This window comes from Polypterus senegalus, chromosome 9 (assembly GCF_016835505.1).
Source record: "Polypterus senegalus isolate Bchr_013 chromosome 9, ASM1683550v1, whole genome shotgun sequence".
Classification (NCBI taxonomy): Eukaryota; Metazoa; Chordata; class Cladistia; order Polypteriformes; family Polypteridae; genus Polypterus; species Polypterus senegalus.
This window is the reverse complement of record NC_053162.1, coordinates 75678526-75697575: the sequence shown is the minus strand read 5'-3', so window position 1 is coordinate 75697575 and position 19050 is coordinate 75678526. Positions and strand designations below refer to the sequence as shown.

Genomic DNA, 19050 nt, shown 5'->3' with positions numbered 1-19050 from the left:
CGTATTTCACCCAAAAAAAAAAAAACAGTGCAATATCATGCAACATCATGCAAATTCGTGATCAGGTCTTCTAGTGAAAGATAGTGAAGAAGACAAAGCACGTGCATAGAATGTAATCAAGTGACAACAACAGAATGCGGATCTTCAATTCCACCCGGGGGAGTAAATGCGAACATTAATTTTATTTTAATTCTTTTCATTTTTATTACTATTTAATTTAATATTGTTTGTTTGTATCAGTATACTGCTGCTGGATTATGTGAATTTCCCCTTGGGATTAATAAAGTATCTATCTATCTATCTATCTATCTATCTAAATGTTCATATACATATAATGTGCTAAAGGGTAAATTTATAACAGAGCCGGCCTTAGGGCGAAGCGAACGAAGCGACCGCTTCAGGCCCACAGCTGAAGGGGGCCCACTGCACCCAAGGTTTTTTTTTTTCCTGTGATGCGACGCTGCTGCGGAGGGCCCAATGGAGCAACAGACTCCTTCACTCCAACCTCTATTACTAATTTTTTTATATATATAATTCACGGGCAATATATTCCATCACCTAATTACTCCATGTGGACATCTCCACTCGGCACTCCAATCTTCATTACGCTTTACTCAGGCCCGCGCGCATGTTGCCGCCTCCACGGCTCATCTGTGCCTCTGTCCTCAGTAGGCGGCCACTTACGCTTCAGTCTGGCATTGATTTCAATCGAGCAAGAGATAGTCGAATCTCTTGATTATTCTGAACTTATTCATGAGTTTGCCAGTGCCAAGGTTTGAAAAGTGTCTTTTGTGTGAAATAGATTTCAATATCTGCTGGTAAGTTATTTTATACGGAAATCTGAATATCTTGAAAGTATGAAAACAAGCTTTAAAACCGAATAAAAATGTAAAAACAAAATAATGTGGATCTCATCTTCATAAAATAAAAAAAATATATAAAAAATATAAAACCTCCACGTGCTGCCTGGTGGAAACAGCAAAGGCTGGCTAAAAGGTAGCTTTATCTGTTAATGTATCGTCACTAAAGACATTTATGCGGGCCCACTCCGACCTCTATCACTCATACCCTTCACTCAGGGCCTTGTACGACAGTCTGCGCTAACAGCCTGCAAATATGGCTTCTGTCAGTGTGTTACGGTTACGGTTGTCAGTGTCAAACGGAAATCGTCAGCTCAGAATGCAGGAAATCGCTTGACGGCCGGAGCTCTGCCCCGGACCCACTAGCTGCAGGGGCCGGGCCCCGTTTGCCTCGGGCTCGAAATTGTCTAGGTGCCGGCTCTGTTTATAACATCCAGTTTAGGGTCAGAGAGAGCTAGTGGCTATTGCAGCAGCATACAGTTTGGTCAAAAACAAACAAGCCAAGCATAAAAAATCATGCTACGTTTAAACTAGTAACAAAAATCTATAAAGTCAATGTTCCTACGGGTTTTCAGACTGGGGATGGAAAAATCTATCTATCTATCTATCTATCTATCTATCTATCTATCTAATTGAGAAATATTACTGGCACATTTCTAGTATTCATTGTTATAACAGGTAATCATCTGCAGTTAGGCTCACTCACTAATACTGATCAATCCAGAAGTGCATGGGCATAATATGCTCTAACACTCTGCTTATATGTTAAAACGTCTGTACTAAACTTACTAAATTTCAACTTGATTAAAACTAAATGTATACTTAAAACTTTTGCTCAGTTCTTGTCAGTTGATTGCAACTAACACATGCATACTTGACCTCTCTCAAAATGGCTGTTACTGGAGCACGTGTGTACACAACAACACCATCATTTTTCTTACTAGTTACGATATGTTGCTGCACTCCTGGCTCATACAGGAAGAGCCCCTTCCGTCCTCTGAAAACACTGGAAAAAAGCTCTTTTATTTACCAGTACTTTATGAGTCTTACCATTGATTTCAAAGGAACAAGTCTTAGGCTAAAAACACTTGAAGGAGTTTTCTAAACTGTTTGCTGCTAAAATGCTTAGGTGTGAATATTGTGATTAAAAATATTGGCAAATAACTTTATAAGCAGCTCTAATGCTAAAATGCTAGGTAAATGCTTATAGATGGGCCCCCTTAGTCATTCTTAACCCCATTCTTCAACCCTTAACCCAAAAATAAGCAATAAAATATCAATCAATCCATCCATCTTTCTAACACACATATTCAGGGCAGATTTGAGAGGCAAATGGAGCCAATCCCAGCAATCATTAGGTAAAAGGCAGCAATAGCACATTTGGATATCAATTTTACTTTATTTTATTTTATTTTACAAATTATTGAATATACCAAGTGTCCTGCTCAGGGTTGGTTTTTGCACCTAACACTGCAGGCATATGCTTCATTACTCTGTGACTGTAATTCACAATGCAAGTCTGAAGAATGGATGGCTGTAAATCCTAAACAATGACACAGGCTTCCCTTAAATGTGCATTTCCCACTATATCCTAAGTTCATTGTTCAATGGAAGTAGACAGAAATACTAAAATGCACTCTGATACAGCCCAAGTATGGTCTTAAAATGTGTTGTAAGGATAATGCAACTATTTGTGCTATATGGTTGAGACTTGGCGCAGGTGTCGGTATAAGGGGATAAACATGAGGGCTACCTGTTCTACTAAATGAAATATTGAGGGTCCCAAAGAAAGTTGAAAAGACCCTTAATAAAAAAGCCTCTTTTGCCTGAAGCTAGAAACAAAATTCCAAGTTTTCAATAGTATGATGTTTTTCAGTTATTCTCTACAAGAATATCACTGTACATCCAACACTATTTGGAGTATGAGCTATCTTTTACATCTCTGTCTTTATTGCAAAATGCAGCAGTTTGCAGTTTTTCCTAGTGATGGTTTTTGAAGCCCATACATCTATACTACAATACAACATGGATCAAAGTTAAAAACAGTTGATAATTAAACCTTTTATTTATAAGAATGTTAAAATTACGTGATTCAGCAGAAAAGCATTATCAGTACTTCAAGAATAATACAAGTCAATCCTTAAAAACATCTGTCAATAGAAACTCTTATTACTTAGTGATTTCACATTTACTACAAACTTTTTGATACAAAAATTTGCTTTACTGCTTTAAAGAATTAAGCTATTTTCAGCTTTTTGCTTTGTTACAGTTTTGTTACTGCTTTATTAAAACTGAACACACATGGATAACTTTCATTTTTTTTACCAGTAATCCTTTCCTGCCTGCACAATTTACAATCGGCCAGTATGATAGCACAAAGTAGTAAATTATCTAAGCAAGAAAAAAGTGAAAGTAAAAAAGGATCCATTTTAATTACACAAGAACAAAGTTGCAATAATGCTTGTTAATGCTTACTAAAGCCAGATCTCTAAATAAAGTAAAAATAATTATGACTATTAATGCCACAGAAATAATTTCAGCTACAATGGTATCATCCAAGGGTGCATTGTAATAGTAATAATAACATCAAAATATAAAGCAAGTAGCACAATAATGAAAAATAATAAATGGATAAGGAAATATAGTGGGTCTGTGCCCTGAAACAACTCCAGCATGTTGAGTTCCAATCCCCACTGACGTGCTGTCTGTGTAGAGTTTACAAGTTGTTCACATGTAGATTTCTTTCTGGATACACTAATTTTTTTCCCCATAATTCCTGTCTTTTGTGTTAGGTTCATTGGTGACTCTAAACTGCATACTAGTGAGGGAGACAGACTATGTCCTCCTAAAACCCAGAAGAGGATAAGCTATTTTTATAAAGGGTAGAAAAATGTATAAATCTTAAAGCTGAAAGTGCATTTGTTCGGTGTACAAATCCACACTATTGAACGTAACTTTGCACAGATTCCCTACTTGTACAGGGGAAGACTATATTTGTCTTATTCCAAAATTTGACCACACCAACATTTTATTAGGAAAGTGCCCCTGGGAGGCATTTTTGGGACTTTGGTACAGGCAATGAGTTTGTGAGTGAAAGTTTGATTTGGGAAGATTTTTTCTTCCAGGGAATTTATTTAGTGAACACGCTTGCATTTTATTCAACCTTCAACCAGGATAAAAGTGAAAAGTGAAGGTATTGTGGGAACAGGGGGTATGTAGGGACTGATTGTTATTTTTAAAAGCAGATGTTGCTGCAGCAACTTTAAAAAATTCAAAATGCATGTTCCATGTATGGGGGTACAAAATAAGAAATTAAAAATTGCCTATTGTAATTAACTTTGTTCATAATAAGTAACACTTATTCATACCAGCACTATTTGTGAACCAAGTGCCAACGATTCAGCTTTAATAAAGAGGAAGTACAACATCAATAATCCCTCCATAATCACATACACTTGATTCACAGCAACTGGCTCTGTTTACCTAAATAACTTATATAGAGGCAAGAAAGATTAGTTAAGTTGTTTGTTGAGTAAATAATGACAAGTAAATAATGATAAGTAAAATCTGTTATGAGTTTTCACCCAAGATTAGATCATTTAATTGAATAACTTTGTAAGAACCAGATTATGAAAAGTTATATCCTGATGTGCAAACCTGAGACAGGGTGTACTTACTTTTTCAATGACTGTACTCAGTGAATTTTTAAAGTAAAACATGTTATTTTATTTCCTTTTTAAATTATTGTGCGTGTGGACCCTGAAATGGACTGGCACCCTGTTCAGGGCTGATCCTTGGCTTGTGCTCACTACCCCTACGATAAACACCAGACCCTGCAAATTTGAACAGATTCACAATAATGGATAATGTAAAAAAACTAACTTGGATTAGTAGGTCACATTCTTTACTATGTACCTGCAAATGGCATTACATTTCAATATAAACTATTTAGAGGGAAGATGATACAAATTATATTTATTAGGAGGGTGAGGTTGGCATTGGTCTGAAAAATGAGGCAGCAATAACCAATAAACAATCAGTTTTAAGGGGAAATTTAAAAAGCCCTTGAACCATGAAACTAAAGTCAGAAGAATAAGTAGTTGTGTTCAATTTATGAGTCACTGGTAAAAGTTCATTCTATTCTGAGAAAAAGTGCTGTACTGCTGCAGCACCATTCAAATGGTATAATTTACATTTTTAAACATAGAAAGAAAAAAAACACCTTGGCATGACAAGGTGCCTGCACCCCATGAAACAAAACAGCAAATGCTAAACAGCTTACTTGTTTTCATATTCTATATTGAACTTCACAAACAGACAGCAGAGAAAAAAAATCAACTAAATAAAAATCTAACAAAGTTTAAATGTCTCACACAGCTTCCTGATACTGTGCTTTAAATGACAGTCATTATTAAAAGCCCATCAAGCAAGATGGAGCCCTAGGTTTACACAAAAGCAAGCAAGCGCGAGTCTCCTTTCATTTGCCATTACCAATGCTTGCCAGGCATGCAAGCTCTGTTCCTTTCTGGAATGTCTCCAAATCCTCTGCCAGCAGCAAACCACAGTAAATCTGAACTTCACAGCACACAAAGGCTTTATTGTCTGTTGTCTGGCAAAGGAAACAACAATCACTCTTTTTGTTTCTTCCTTTATTATTTGTGCTTGTATGAATTAAGTAATCATTTTCCACGTTCCTTTTAATCAAAAAATAACTTTATGGCCACCAACTGCATAGCGTCTTCACACATGGTTGCACATCTGTTAAAAACTATTGTTTTTTTTATTGAGGGTTGAGACTGAGCAAGAAGCAGTAAAGATACAGTTTCCAATCTGAAATTGTTGAATCATACTTTAAGCCCATGTTTCTGAAGATTTACTCAGGCAGACTGGGCTTAATTTTCTATCTTGGGGATTGGCTCATTAGTCTTTGATTCCCTAAAGGTTTCCCTGTTACAAAGAAACATTTACACATCATCCACTGGGATTAGTGTAGACCAGAAAATAAAGTAGCAGCAAGCAATTTTATCTAGACCAAACTTTCTTTTATGTTTACTTTGTCTTTCCCTTATTCTTATACAGTACTAGCAAAATACCCGCGCTTCGCAGCGGAGAAGTAGTGTGTTAAAGAAGTTATGAAAAAGAAAAGGAAACATTTTAAAAATAACATAACATGATTGTCAATGTAAATTGTTTTGTCACTGTTATGAGTGTTGCTGTCATATATATATATACACACACACACACACACACATATAAACATATATACATATACATATATACATATAAACATATCTACATATACACATATCTACACATACACATATCTATATATATATATATATATATATATACATATACACTCACATATATATATATACATATCCACATATATATATACACATATACTGTATATACATATCTACATATATATATATATATATACACATACATACATACATTCATACATATATATCTACAAATACATATACTGTATATAGCAAAATCCCCGTGCTTCGCAGCAACGAAGAACTGCTTTTAAATTTTTATGAAGAAGAAAAGAAAACCTTTTTAAACTGAGGGAAAATATACCAATAACTATCTGTTAAGGATCTCTTTGTATACCACGTTGTCAGTTCAGCTGTGCACTGAAATTACTTTTGAGAATGCAACGCATAGTTGTCCAGGAGGAAAGCAATGTTGCCTCCTTTTGTAAGGTGTGTCCCTGAGACTTATTAATTGTCATCGCAAAGCAGAGCCTTACTGGAAATTTGAGGCATTTGAATTGAAATGGGAGATCAGAGGGTATAACGGTGATGTGAGGAATACATTCAGAGTGTGACGCTCTGCTGTTTTTTTGTGTAGCTGCCTTCACACAGCTTCTCCGCTGCTTTATAAACGAGCGCCATATAAGGCCGTCATTTCTCCTTGCTTCACGGTTCTGTACTGTTTTATTGTTCATTTATTACGATTCTTATAGTTATTGTGTACCTATTCGAGACTTACTTTACTGTTCAGGTACCCATTTCCTTTATTTAATCCGCGGCTTGTACGCTATTTTTTGTTCGTTTATTACGATTATATAGATATTTATTGATTCCCTTCTTTAGCTAACTGCCTGCTCAAATAAGGCGCTCCGCTGGTTTTTTGTGAAGCAGCCTTTACACAGCTTCTCCGCTGTTTTATAAACGAATGACATATAAAGCCATTCTTTTTCTTTGCTTTGCCAAGGAAGCAGCCTTTTTATTTAATCCACGGGTTCTCCTCTGTTTTATTGTTCGTTTATTGCGATTATTATAGTTCTCTTTATATAGCACGTTGTCAGTTCAGCACTCCGATTGTAACATGACAAAGCTGTGCGAGCTCACTCTTGAGAATGCAATGTATACTGTAGTTGTCCAGGAGAAAAGCAATCTTGCCTGAAATCAATGCCATCCATTTGTAGGGTCTGTCCCTGAGACTTATTACTTGTCATCGCGCAGCAGAGCCTTACTGGAAATTGGAGGCATCTGAATTGAAATGGGAGATCAGAGGGTATAAAGGGGATGCAAGGAATAAATTGAGTGTGGAGAAACTCTAGAGACAGTGTGTGTATTAACTTGTGGATTTTTCTGTGAGTATTTGGTGGCAGCGTGACGAAGTTGCTTCGGAAGACGGCGTTAGCTGTAGAGCTCAACTCGGAGCATATTCTTTTCCTACCTTGTCAATTGTGTAATGCGTTTTTTAAACAGGTTTGATACATGGAAGTGATCACTCGTACTGCGTTCAGTCAGTTCACGTGAGATGCTCTCTTGTGTGATGTTGCGATGTCCAGGGCTTTATTTAATGTTAGCTAAGACCAGGCACTTAAAAGTTTCTCGCTACAGCAATTTTAACTCCGTTACAAAGTGATCCAAAGTCTCGTTTATACCTCGTGTCTTCTCATTAAACTTGTATCTCGCAAATAAAGTATTCGCCGTTTTTCTTCAGCGCTCTTTGGGAGCTCTTCCTTCTTTTCTACGTACTGCGGTCACAGTCAGTTCACGTGATTACGTGAGAGGCGTGATGATGTCACACACTGCTTCGCCCCCCCCCATGGCCATCGAGCTAACGTCCATTACAGTATATGGAGAAAAATAGGTTCCAATTATGACCATTACACATAGAATTTTGAAATGAAACCTGCCCAACTTTTTTAAGTAAGCTGTAAGGAATGAGTCTACCAAATTTCAGCCTTCTACCTACACGGGAAGTTGGAGAATTAGTGATGAGTGAGTCAGTGAGTGAGTGAGTCAGTGAGGGCGTTGCCTTTTATTATTATAGATAGTCTAGCTTGACCTCTGCTGTTGGGCATGTCAATGTAGAAAACTACATAAAAATTTGTACTAATTTCTAATATTTTGAACTCCGAGATCTCAAACATAAACTGAACAGAGAGGTTATGGTAATGCAAACAATCTATGGCTATGCATCAAGGAAAAACATCAAGAAGAAACACAACGAAAACTAATAAATTTGTCTTGTACTTATGGAGTTAGTACACCGAAAACAATTCACAAACAAAACATTCAAACTCAAACAGAAATCTAGTCTTAAAAACTATGCCACTTCTAAAGGCTTTAAGTAAAATGAATTATACTAAAACACATTTCTATGTGTTAAAAATTTTTGCATGTGCTTTTGACTGCAAGCTTATGAAATGAATGAGTTTACTTAAGCTTAGAAAGGCTATTTCACAAGTGATAAATGGAAAAATACACGCAAGAAACCCTTTAACATAGAGACAGGATACATTACTGTCATAACTTAGTTATCTTCAACTGTGCATACTGCCAGAAACGTAGAGTTAATACATCAGAAAAAAGCCAAAATGTTTAAAACCCACAAATGAAAATTCACTGACTAGTAGTACTAGTAGTAGCAGCAGCAGCAGTACTAGTAGAAGAAATAGTGGTAGTAATAGAAAACATTGTAGTAGTTGTAGTAGTAGCATTGTCATATGTATACAATACAGTGAAATTCTTATTTGCATGTCTGACTAATGTCCAACATGTTGCCACGATAAACAAAAATGTAGTAAAGTATACCACTTAATTTTAGTTAATATAAAATACTTAGCTTACCTGATTTATTGTTTATTTCTATTTCTTTACTCCCATTAAAAAAAACAATTTTATGTGTAAACACAATTTGAAACAAAAGAAAATAGCACAACATTACATCTACAAAGTAATATATAACCTGGTCACAAACGCATAAAGTTATCACAATGAATTAAAAAACAAAATGTAAAATCAGGCTCAAGATATGCTTCTGTAATTGACAAGTTTGTAGATTTTGTAATAAGGCGTCAAGAACCAGGTGTATATTTTAAGGCTCATTATTTGATTTTTGTGTTTAATATACTCTCACACATGTGCGCATGGGGGACAGTTTACAAGTGTTATTTGTCAGCCGGAGAAATTATAAATACTGGCAAGTAGAGAAAATTAAATATTTTGTTTCTGAGGCCACAAATTCTTCTGCAGTTCTCGAAGAAGACATTTCATGATGTAATTTCTGCAATGTTTTACAAAGCCGGATCCACGCGTGTCTAGTTCATCCAAGATCGGAGTCCTGAAAGGAAAAACTTTGCTCTATTTCAAATTGTAATTTCTTGACTCAGCTGGTTATGACATTCTTTTTTGTACTCTGATTACAGTTTATGTCTTGTGTTTCTTGGCTCTGGCTTCATGTACCCTTTTTGGTTTATGATTTATCATTCTGTTTTCTGAATACAATGCTGGTTACATATACTAAGCTTTGTTATTTGTTGGTCCTCCCTGCGTGGAGTTTGCATGTTCTCCCCGTGTTTGCGTGGGCTTCCTCCCACAGTCCAAAGACATGCAGGTTAGGTGCATTGGCGATCCTAAATTATCCCTAGTGTGTGCTTGGTGTGTGTGTGTGTGTGTGTGTGCACGCCCTGTGCTGTGCTGGCGCCCTGCCTGGGGTTTGTTTCCTGCCTTGCGCCCTGTGTTGGCTGGGATTGGCTCCAGCAGACCCCTGTGACCCTTTAGTTAGGATATAGCGGGTTGGATAATAGATGGATGGATGTTATTTGTTGTCTTTCAGGTTATGAGCTCTCTGTAGTATCTCCTGATTCCATTTTCTCTCCAAATTGCTATCGCCTTGCAAATGCAACACAAAATTTATACTACAAAAAGTAAAAAAAAAAATTCAGCCCCTTTCTAATCATATTATTTACTAGCACTCTTCATGGCAATTTTTGAACAAGCTCAGGTGATTAAATCTTTTAACCATATTATTTTTGACCATACTGTCTTTACTATACTATGTTTTTCTCTGGTCTTGCTTTCTCCAGTATCATGGGTAAGAGAGATTATCACAGATTGTTAGATGGAGTATTTAACACATCTGTAGCTCCTTTACTGAACTGTAATACATGTATTACGGTGGTACATTAAAATTAGAAAGATTGCCACCATATAGAACTTTTTTCACTATGGGCTACAACTTCTACAATTTGATGTGCTGAAAAAAATCTTTGACCTTTAAGGGTGAAATAACATAAATAGAACAAAAGCATTTAACATCAGTTTCAGCTGAAGCTGAAAATTGTATCAGCTCTTACTTTACTCATACATTTTGTGTTTAAAAATCACTAAGCAATTAACTGCCATATGAAAAAAGGGTTGTGTAGTGTACTATCATTGGATGTGCACTAAAGTATCTCTGGAATGGTGCTGCCCTACAAATCCAGTTTCCTTGGTTGGTATCTTACTCCCAGCCATTGTCCCCATGTGGTGCATACATGGAAGATACTGAATGTTAAAACAAAGAAAAATAGTTTTATGAATGTGATTCTGAAGTACTGTTTTTAAGGACAAATCAGCATAAGGCTTTTGCCTCATTGTACCAAAATTAGAACAAAACAGTTTCTTTTCAGTATGGCCAAAATATGAAAACAATAAACAAAAAATAAAATATGCATGAATGCCAAAAATGAAAATGTGTGAAAAATTGTAACAGTACTTTTAAGCAAATTCAAAGGTGAAGGAGAGACCTATTTACAATTTATTCTTGTACTTGAAATACAAGAATTTAGATATATTTTATATATATTGTGGCCACCAGGGGGTGCTCTAGCTCCCCAAACCCAACACAAGCAGACAAGGACATAAGTTCTTCAGCCCACACAGGCTTTTTTATTCATGTGAAATGCTTTCTTCACAAGCATTTCCCACAACAGCAACACACTACAGCAATAAAGCAGCACACATAATATAATAATAAGGTCCACTGTGTCTTTGCCTTCTCTTATCTCTCTTCCTTCTTACCTCTTTCTTAGTCTGCCTCCACTCCTCCTGAACCTTTAACCTCCACCTCCCGACTCTGCCTCCTTGAATAAAGTGAAGCAGTCCCTTTTATGTTGCACCTCAGGAGCACTCTAGTCGGCCCATAAGCATGATCTGGAAGTACTCCCAGGTGTGGCAGGAGCCCAATAAAATAGGGCTTGCCAGTTCCTTAAGTACCCCCTGGCGACACCTCTGGATCCCAACAGGACTGAGCCCACAAACTCAAAGTCCCAGCATGCCCTGTTGGAATCCGGAGTACTGTAGCAACTATGGGGTGCTGGTAACTAGCACTCCAGGGGAGGTAGTGCCCTGTGCCTGTTTTCTCCCCTGGTCCTTCCACTATTGAGGTGTCCTGTCTGGGTTTGACAGCCACGATTCAGCCAGCTCTCTGGCACTTTTAGTATTAGCCTTGAAATTTATTTGCACATGTCCCAGTTAAACGTGTGTCCAGTTGAACTTGTATGTGCATATCTCAGAGGACTGGCTGATTCATGGCTATCAAAAGAAAACACCATTTACAGACACTTGGACATGAATCCAACATATGCAGGCTGTCACACACGAGAGCATGGGAAGCAGTCAATGGGTTTGGCTGAATGTGATATGCCGGAAAAGGGGTTAGTTGGGTTAGAGGGATGCGCCAATGCCTTCTCTCATTCTCTTCTAGACCCTCCAAACAGAAGCCTGCCTAACTCCACCTTCACTTCCAGAACCTTCCCTAACAGTGACCTCACTTCCTGTTCCAGCCCCTTGGACACACCCCACCTCCTCAGCAGCTATAAAGGCAGTCACCCTCTCCCATTCACCAGTCCCATTTTGAACTCAGTCTGCAGCGACTACACAGTTTCAATAAGCATGTATTGACTGTACTGTGTGTTTTTTTTCCCAGAGATTTTTTTAATATATGGGGTGGCATAAAACCATTTTTTTTGTGCCTCTCTTGATAATTTTACAAGGAATTAAAAATGAGAACATTTACATAGGGCTGTGCGATATGACCAAAATCTTATATCCCGATATTTCATTTCATATCCCGATATCACGATATAGTACATTTTCTTTGTATTCAGTGAATAGTTTATATAATCACCACTCCTTTTTTTCATTTAAATTAAAAAAATCAAAAATGAGAAGTACTCAACTTGTAATTATTTCTGTTCTTTTATTTAGAACATTTGAGCAAATGTTTGACTTAGAATGTAAACATAAAATGTTAATGTATCAAATATAAAACACTTTTCAAAAACAAATTACTAAAGGCCCAATATAAAATACTGCTATATAAAATGCCTGACATAAACAAAATGTGAACTGTAGCAGCAATAACTCTCACAACATATATTAAATATAAAAGGATCAAAGCACTAACAACTAAACTATATAAGGCCAATAAACCCTTTAAACAAAATAAATACAAGTCTAACATTAACTGTCAAAACCAAATGTAAACATTGTACTTCAAACTGTAGCAGCAATAAGGCTTATGACAAAAATATATTAAATATATAATATTAAATATAATATTTTTAGGCTACATTCTAGTAAAATGTTAATTTGCACATCGTAGTGTGGCAAATCTCCGTTAATGAGTTACAGCTGATCGCCCGTGCGTGGGACTGGACGGCGCTAGCGTGTTGATGCCGTCCAGCCCCAAGCACGGGCGATCCGCGGTAACTCGTTAACGGAGATTTGCCCGTTAATGCAGTTGTGGCGTAAACGTAATTTTAACAAGATTAATACTGACAGCAAACGCTGCAGGGAAAATTATGCCTTAAGCAAATTGTTTTGGTAGCAATTAATCTTCCAAGCTTTTAACATGCTCGTTTAAATAGTACCTTTACAACTGTAATATCCTACGTGGCCTGCCTCTCAGTTGTAAACTCTCTGCATGCTCGCTCACGTGCTTTTTGCGGAGGTGGTAGAAGAGGTTTGTCGTGTTGGAGTCTGTGGTAGCGATCGGTTTGCAGCATAATTTGCACAGTACCGTTTTCTGGTCCGTGTCAGACTCTTCAAATCCAAACCATCTCCATACTACAGAGGTAGCCCCTCGTTTAGGAACAAGGTCCTTCTGTGTGGAGCTACCTGGTGTTGCCTCGTCTTCATCAGCCATGCTAGTGTATCTGCATCCACGTGGTGGCCATCAAAACAATGAAAAAAATATTGCCGTAAACAGTTTATTTTGCGACACCACGAAACAAACGATAGCGTAATGTGCAGCGATAGACGTTTTCATATTGTCATCCGATATATATCGTTATATCGAACAGCCCTACATTAACATATTAAATAAGACTTTATGACGAACACCCTCTAAACCCCACCCCACCAATCCCTTAAACCCACCTATCCCCTTCCTCCACTGCTATATATATATGAAATCCCTTTGATTCCTGTATGTTTTAACATTTTCCACTGATGATGATTCCTGGTAGAGGTTGAAAGCTTATGTATAAAAACCTATTTTAGGATACGTGACTCATCCTTTGTGGATTTCTAGCTACAATATATGCAAACCATATCACTGACCTTCACTTAAAGCAAAATAGGGAGTAAGAATCAGGTGAAAAAAAACACAAACTGATTTTAAAAGAAGATGTTATAATTAATATGTAAAGCCAAATAAATAAATGTTACAATTCTGATATATCACTTTCATAAAGTGAGTGATGATGCAATGTGTCTCAAATTTAGCAAAGCAATGATTTTGCAGCTTGTTAATGAAATGCAGCTAAACATAGTACAGGCTATTTCTAGTGCTAATCTGAGTCAGCATCACAACAAAACTTTACTTTTAATATATTTCACTACATATAAACTAAAAAAAATACTTCACAGAATAAGGACTTGTTTCATGACTGAATACCGGCAATCCATAGGTTATAAAACTTACATACACAAAAAAAGGCCCTGAAAGGTGCACGTGCAACTTTCCAAGAAAAAGTCAAGGTTTATAAAAGAAACGTCTACAGAAGAACGTATGTATATATATCAACCCTGACCCATCCATACACAACATTTTGCAGAATGTGTGAAATAATAACATCATTGATAAAGTAGAGAAGTGCAAACAAACAAGCCAAATGATGACTCACATGCATGATAATTCACTTCACTAACCCAATATGTGACAAACATTAAACCTCAAAAGTGAAAATATGATGTAAAGACACCTGGTTTAGTTCCCTTTAAGAGGGCCAATACTGTGTATTTGCACTGAAAAACATTTTTGATTTTTGTCAATATATATCAGCCACCTGTTTTTTTGTCTCAGGTTTAGAAACCAAAGCAAAGTGAAAACACTGGTGTGATCTCCTGCATGCAGAAAGCTATAAATATCATGCCCTATAGCCTATTCATAGCCTAGTTGTTTGACATAACATGAAGACGATTGTGTTTTATAAGGAGTAAACTGCATAGAAATGTGTATGGGCTATGGTTTTATAAAACAGATTTTTTTGGCGTATGCATACTTTCAACCCTGAATCCATGCAATGTTTTATAAATAAGACCCTGGTGCTTTCAATAATTAAATATCATCCATATTATCATTTCCACATGACCCATTCACTATAGTTTTTCAATCTGTAAAATTCAGCAAATAAAGAGTAATCGTTCATTAAAATATACAGAAATATGTTACTTTATGCAAACTTCTTTTCATTTAGAAATTTGGAACAAAATGCTACCATTCGACAAGTCACAATTTACATTAAAGGATTAGCAAAGTATTTTTCAGGAAAAAGTTTTTTCTTCACAATCATGGTGTATTATTAATATGCTACAGGAAATTACAGTTTAAAATGAAGCATTGGATGTATTGTTAAAAAAGTCTTAAAACTTACTTAATGTTACTGGATATAGATCCATGTGTTGAGATTACACTTATTGAAAAATAGTGTATCAATGTTGTTTAAAGAAGGAAAAAAGCAAAAAGCAAACCACTGTAATGAGAGTCAGCCATTTTAAAAAGTGACAGGTTATGCTCTTCACTTCACTATTGACCTTCCTCCATGGCATCCTTCATGCCATGAATGGCCGTGGAAAGTCATCGCCAAGCGCCTTTATTGACACTGAATGTTGATACCTGTTGTGAAGTGTTGTCTCTGTTCTGCAGACAACTAGACAATAATAACTCAAAAAAGTGACAAGACTGCTCACATTCTTTCACTATACTGAAAATAATGTTACATGTCAGCATTCCAATTTGTTTTCTGGTCTGTCAATAATCAAACAGAGTTTGATGTTTCAGAGTCTAGCATATAGATCCTCAGCGCAACAAATTACTAATTCTTGAAATCAGTATTAGCCAGTAGGATATTCCACTGCAGGATTTCCTAATGCAAATGTTACTTATTAATTTTATGGAAATACTTTAAAATACATGGGAATTTGTGAAATTGAGGAACTTGGCACTACATCAACTAAACTTTAAACGGTAATCAGTGAATTGCTAGGGAAAAGTGTTAAAATCTAAAGGTACAGTTCCCAAACATTTTGATGCCATCTCATGCAGTTATCACTTGTTTAGGTAACCATCTTCATACTTCGTAGCTACATCAGAGGATAGTTCTGTTGATTGATTTTTCTATAAAATGGACTCAATTGAGTGTAGAAAGAAAGTTAGCAATAATTGAAAAAACAAAAAAGGGGGTATCTGTCACATATGGTAGGTGGAATGGAATATTGTGTGAAGAAATAAACTGTGCCAGATATTCACAAAGCAAAAGATCAGTTAAAAATATTATTTGAACGAGTGATGCAGATACTCTAAATATAAAATATATGAAATAGCAAAGAAATCATTACTGAAAGATACCATATTTAAATGTCATTTGTAACAGTGTTATTCTGGTGTAAATAGGTTTGGACCAGAGTTGAAATCTGAAGCAAAATCTCTAGCAAATCATGAGAAAAGTGACTGATATTAAACACATACGAGGAGCATAGGTATTCATCTTCTGTAAATGTTTTTTTATGTTAAAAGAGTTTGGATAAATTCCTCTTATATTCAAATGCATAATGCTTAATATATAGTGAAACTAGTTATTTTCATTTAAATAAATATGGCGTTATGTTTCAAAATCTATCGTTTGCTATTCAATAAACATTTGGTCTCATATACTCACTGTCACATTCTGCAATACATCTCCTCCTAATTTGTCTGATAAATTGAGGGTAATTCTGTAGTGTAAGAAAACAATAACAGAATTTCTTACCTTAGAAGCCTGCCGATACCACCTCTGGTAATCAACAAGTGAATCAAAATTGACAAAATAAGCTTGTGCTTGAGGCCCAGCAGAACTAAACATAAGGCAATGTAGTCTCCTTTTAACTTTTTCCACCTGTTAAAAAAAATCTGTAATATTGTCAATTGATAACTTTAGTTGATTTTAGCTATTTCAGATATGCTAATATAATAAGAAGTTACCCCCACACAGAGCAACAGTCTTTCTAGAATGGTTTTATTTTGATTTATAGCCATTTTGCAGGAACATGGTTATAAAAGAAACAATTTAATGATCAATATCAACAGCAACTGCATTAGTCACCAATGCTTTCTGCAGTTAAAACAACCTTTATGAAGATTAAATATTTAAGACATCCAGTGTACAAAACCATCAAATTACTACTCATAATATTTAATGCTTTGACGTTTTTAATATAAGTCTAATCTAGAAGGCTTTAAACCACTTATTATTTTCTCCATAATGTGAAATGAGAAAAAACGTTTGCTTAAATAATGAATAGAGGGCATTCAAAAAATTCTCAGAGTTATAAGTTGTTAATATGGACACAAATTGGTGTTTTTATAGGAAAATTCATGTTGCATGGGGACCAAGAATTGAAACCCATTTTCAAGTCCGACCACAAATTGTCAATTGAATTGAGATTTGGATTTTATTCAGCCACTCTGAGACATTAACATTGGGGTTTTCAAGCCATTACTGTGTGGCTTTAGTTTCATGCTTAGGGTCATCGTCTTGCTGGAAAACAAATCTTTTCCCAAGGTGCAGATTCCCTTCTGGATTTCCCTATATTTTGCTACATTAATTTTACCCGCTATATTCAGAAACCTTTCAGGACCTACTGCAAATAAACGTCCCCATAGGATGATGCTGCCACCACCAAGCTTCACAGGGGGAATGATGTTTTTTTGATAATGTGCCATATTTGAGTAACACCATTGGTTTCAATGATCACAGTATCTTCTTCCAGCTGATTTTCAAAATCTCCCATGTGCCTTATGGCAAACTGTAACTGAGAAGTCATGTGCCTTTTTTTTTTTACCGCACTCTCTCTTTTCTATTCTCCTGTAAATTTGCAACTGGACAAGTAACCGGACAACAGTTGTTCCATGCACAGTCTTTCTCATCTGAGCCATTGTAGCTTGTCACTCATTCATAGTTCTTGGATAATCTCCCTCACTAGTCTTCTTCTAACACAACCACTCAGTTTTTTCACTCAGATTTACAGATATCCCATACTCTTTCCATTTCTTAATGACTGATTTAACTGATCTTCAAGGGATATTCACTGAGTTGAGACATTTTCTTGTATCCATCCACTGACTTGTGCTTTTCAACCACCTGTACACAGTATTCATTGTGTAGGTTAGGCCACGACACTGTCTTGCTACAAACTGGATCTTCCAGATATTTATACTATAATTAACTGAGACCCGCTTGTATCTAAACATTTGAAAACTTTGTTTTTATACATTTTCTATCAGTATCTGTGATAGATAATGTATATACTGGTGTGATGATGTTCTCAGTATATGCCACACCTCAGTCCACAAAGAGTTAAGTTTATGCCATTGAATTGCCATTTTATGAAGGATGTGTTTCCACATAACTGTATTAGAAAGGTCTAAAGAATCTTTAAAGTTGTCATCCAGTATTGCTTAATTGATGGAAGAAGTAAAAAGAAGAATGCATTGCTTTATGTTTAGTTCTGCTGGCCTCAAGCACAAGCTTTTTTCGTCAGTTGTAATTTACTCATTAATTACCTAATGGTGAAGATATTGTAAACCACAAAGCTATTAGCTCAGTTCCTGGATTTTATTCAATGTGTACCTTTCCCACCCCAAGGATGTTGGGAAAACACAAGTCATGGGATGGATACCAGAAAATATCTAAGTCACTGACAGATTATGTACAGATATATTAAACTGAAATCCCAGAATTATTTTTTAATCACCTGGTAATATAGTGGATTCTAATTCTCCCATTAGAAAATTGTTCACCAGAAGACAGCACCTTCCACTGTAGTACAAACAAGCAAACCTAAAATTGCTAAGCTATAGAAACAAAATTCTGTTTCCAGGGAAGCTTCCTTAGCTGTTTTGCTGTGAACAATGACATTTTTCCACAGAATCCTAACCATTAGCTCTTTCTGAAAATTAAATTTTCTCAGTAAGGAACAATTACATTGAAAAAACCTTTTACCTATTTTCTAACCCACAATGTGGTCAGAGCCCATCATGGCAGCACTGAGCACAATTCTGGTATCAATACCAGACAGGTTAAACTCACACATACAGTATTTACCTGGATCAGTTTAGGGCTGCCCATGAACTTTGCACACATATTCTTGCGATATGGGAGGAAACCTGGAGGACTCTGAGAAAAATTTGAGCACTCACAGGCAAAACATGCAAACTCCACACTAACAGTTACCCGATTACACTTTGACCCCTGGCCTCTGTACCTGAGAACCAGTTCCGAAGCATGACTGAAAAATTGTTTATAGTATTTTTGGAATATTGACAGCCAAGTACAACACTCACTTAACATCATTAACAATGCAATTTTATTGAATTCCTCTTACTCACAAAAACAATCTAGATAAGCTGACAT

At 36.1% G+C, this 19050-nt stretch overlaps 1 protein-coding gene across 2 annotated transcripts in view; it reads right to left on the bottom strand.

Moving 5' to 3' along the window:
• The window catches only part of phlpp2 (PH domain and leucine rich repeat protein phosphatase 2), a 201850-nt gene that overhangs the window by 71664 nt on the left and 111136 nt on the right, over positions 1 to 19050 (bottom strand). Inside the window, exon 5 of one of the 2 annotated variants that reach the window (XM_039763316.1) lies at positions 16408 to 16533. The exons of the other annotated variant lie outside the window; for it this stretch is intronic. Coding sequence (XP_039619250.1) covers positions 16408 to 16533 — 126 coding nt within the window. The remainder of the gene's footprint in view (positions 1 to 16407; positions 16534 to 19050) is intronic. 2 annotated transcript variants of the gene reach the window in all.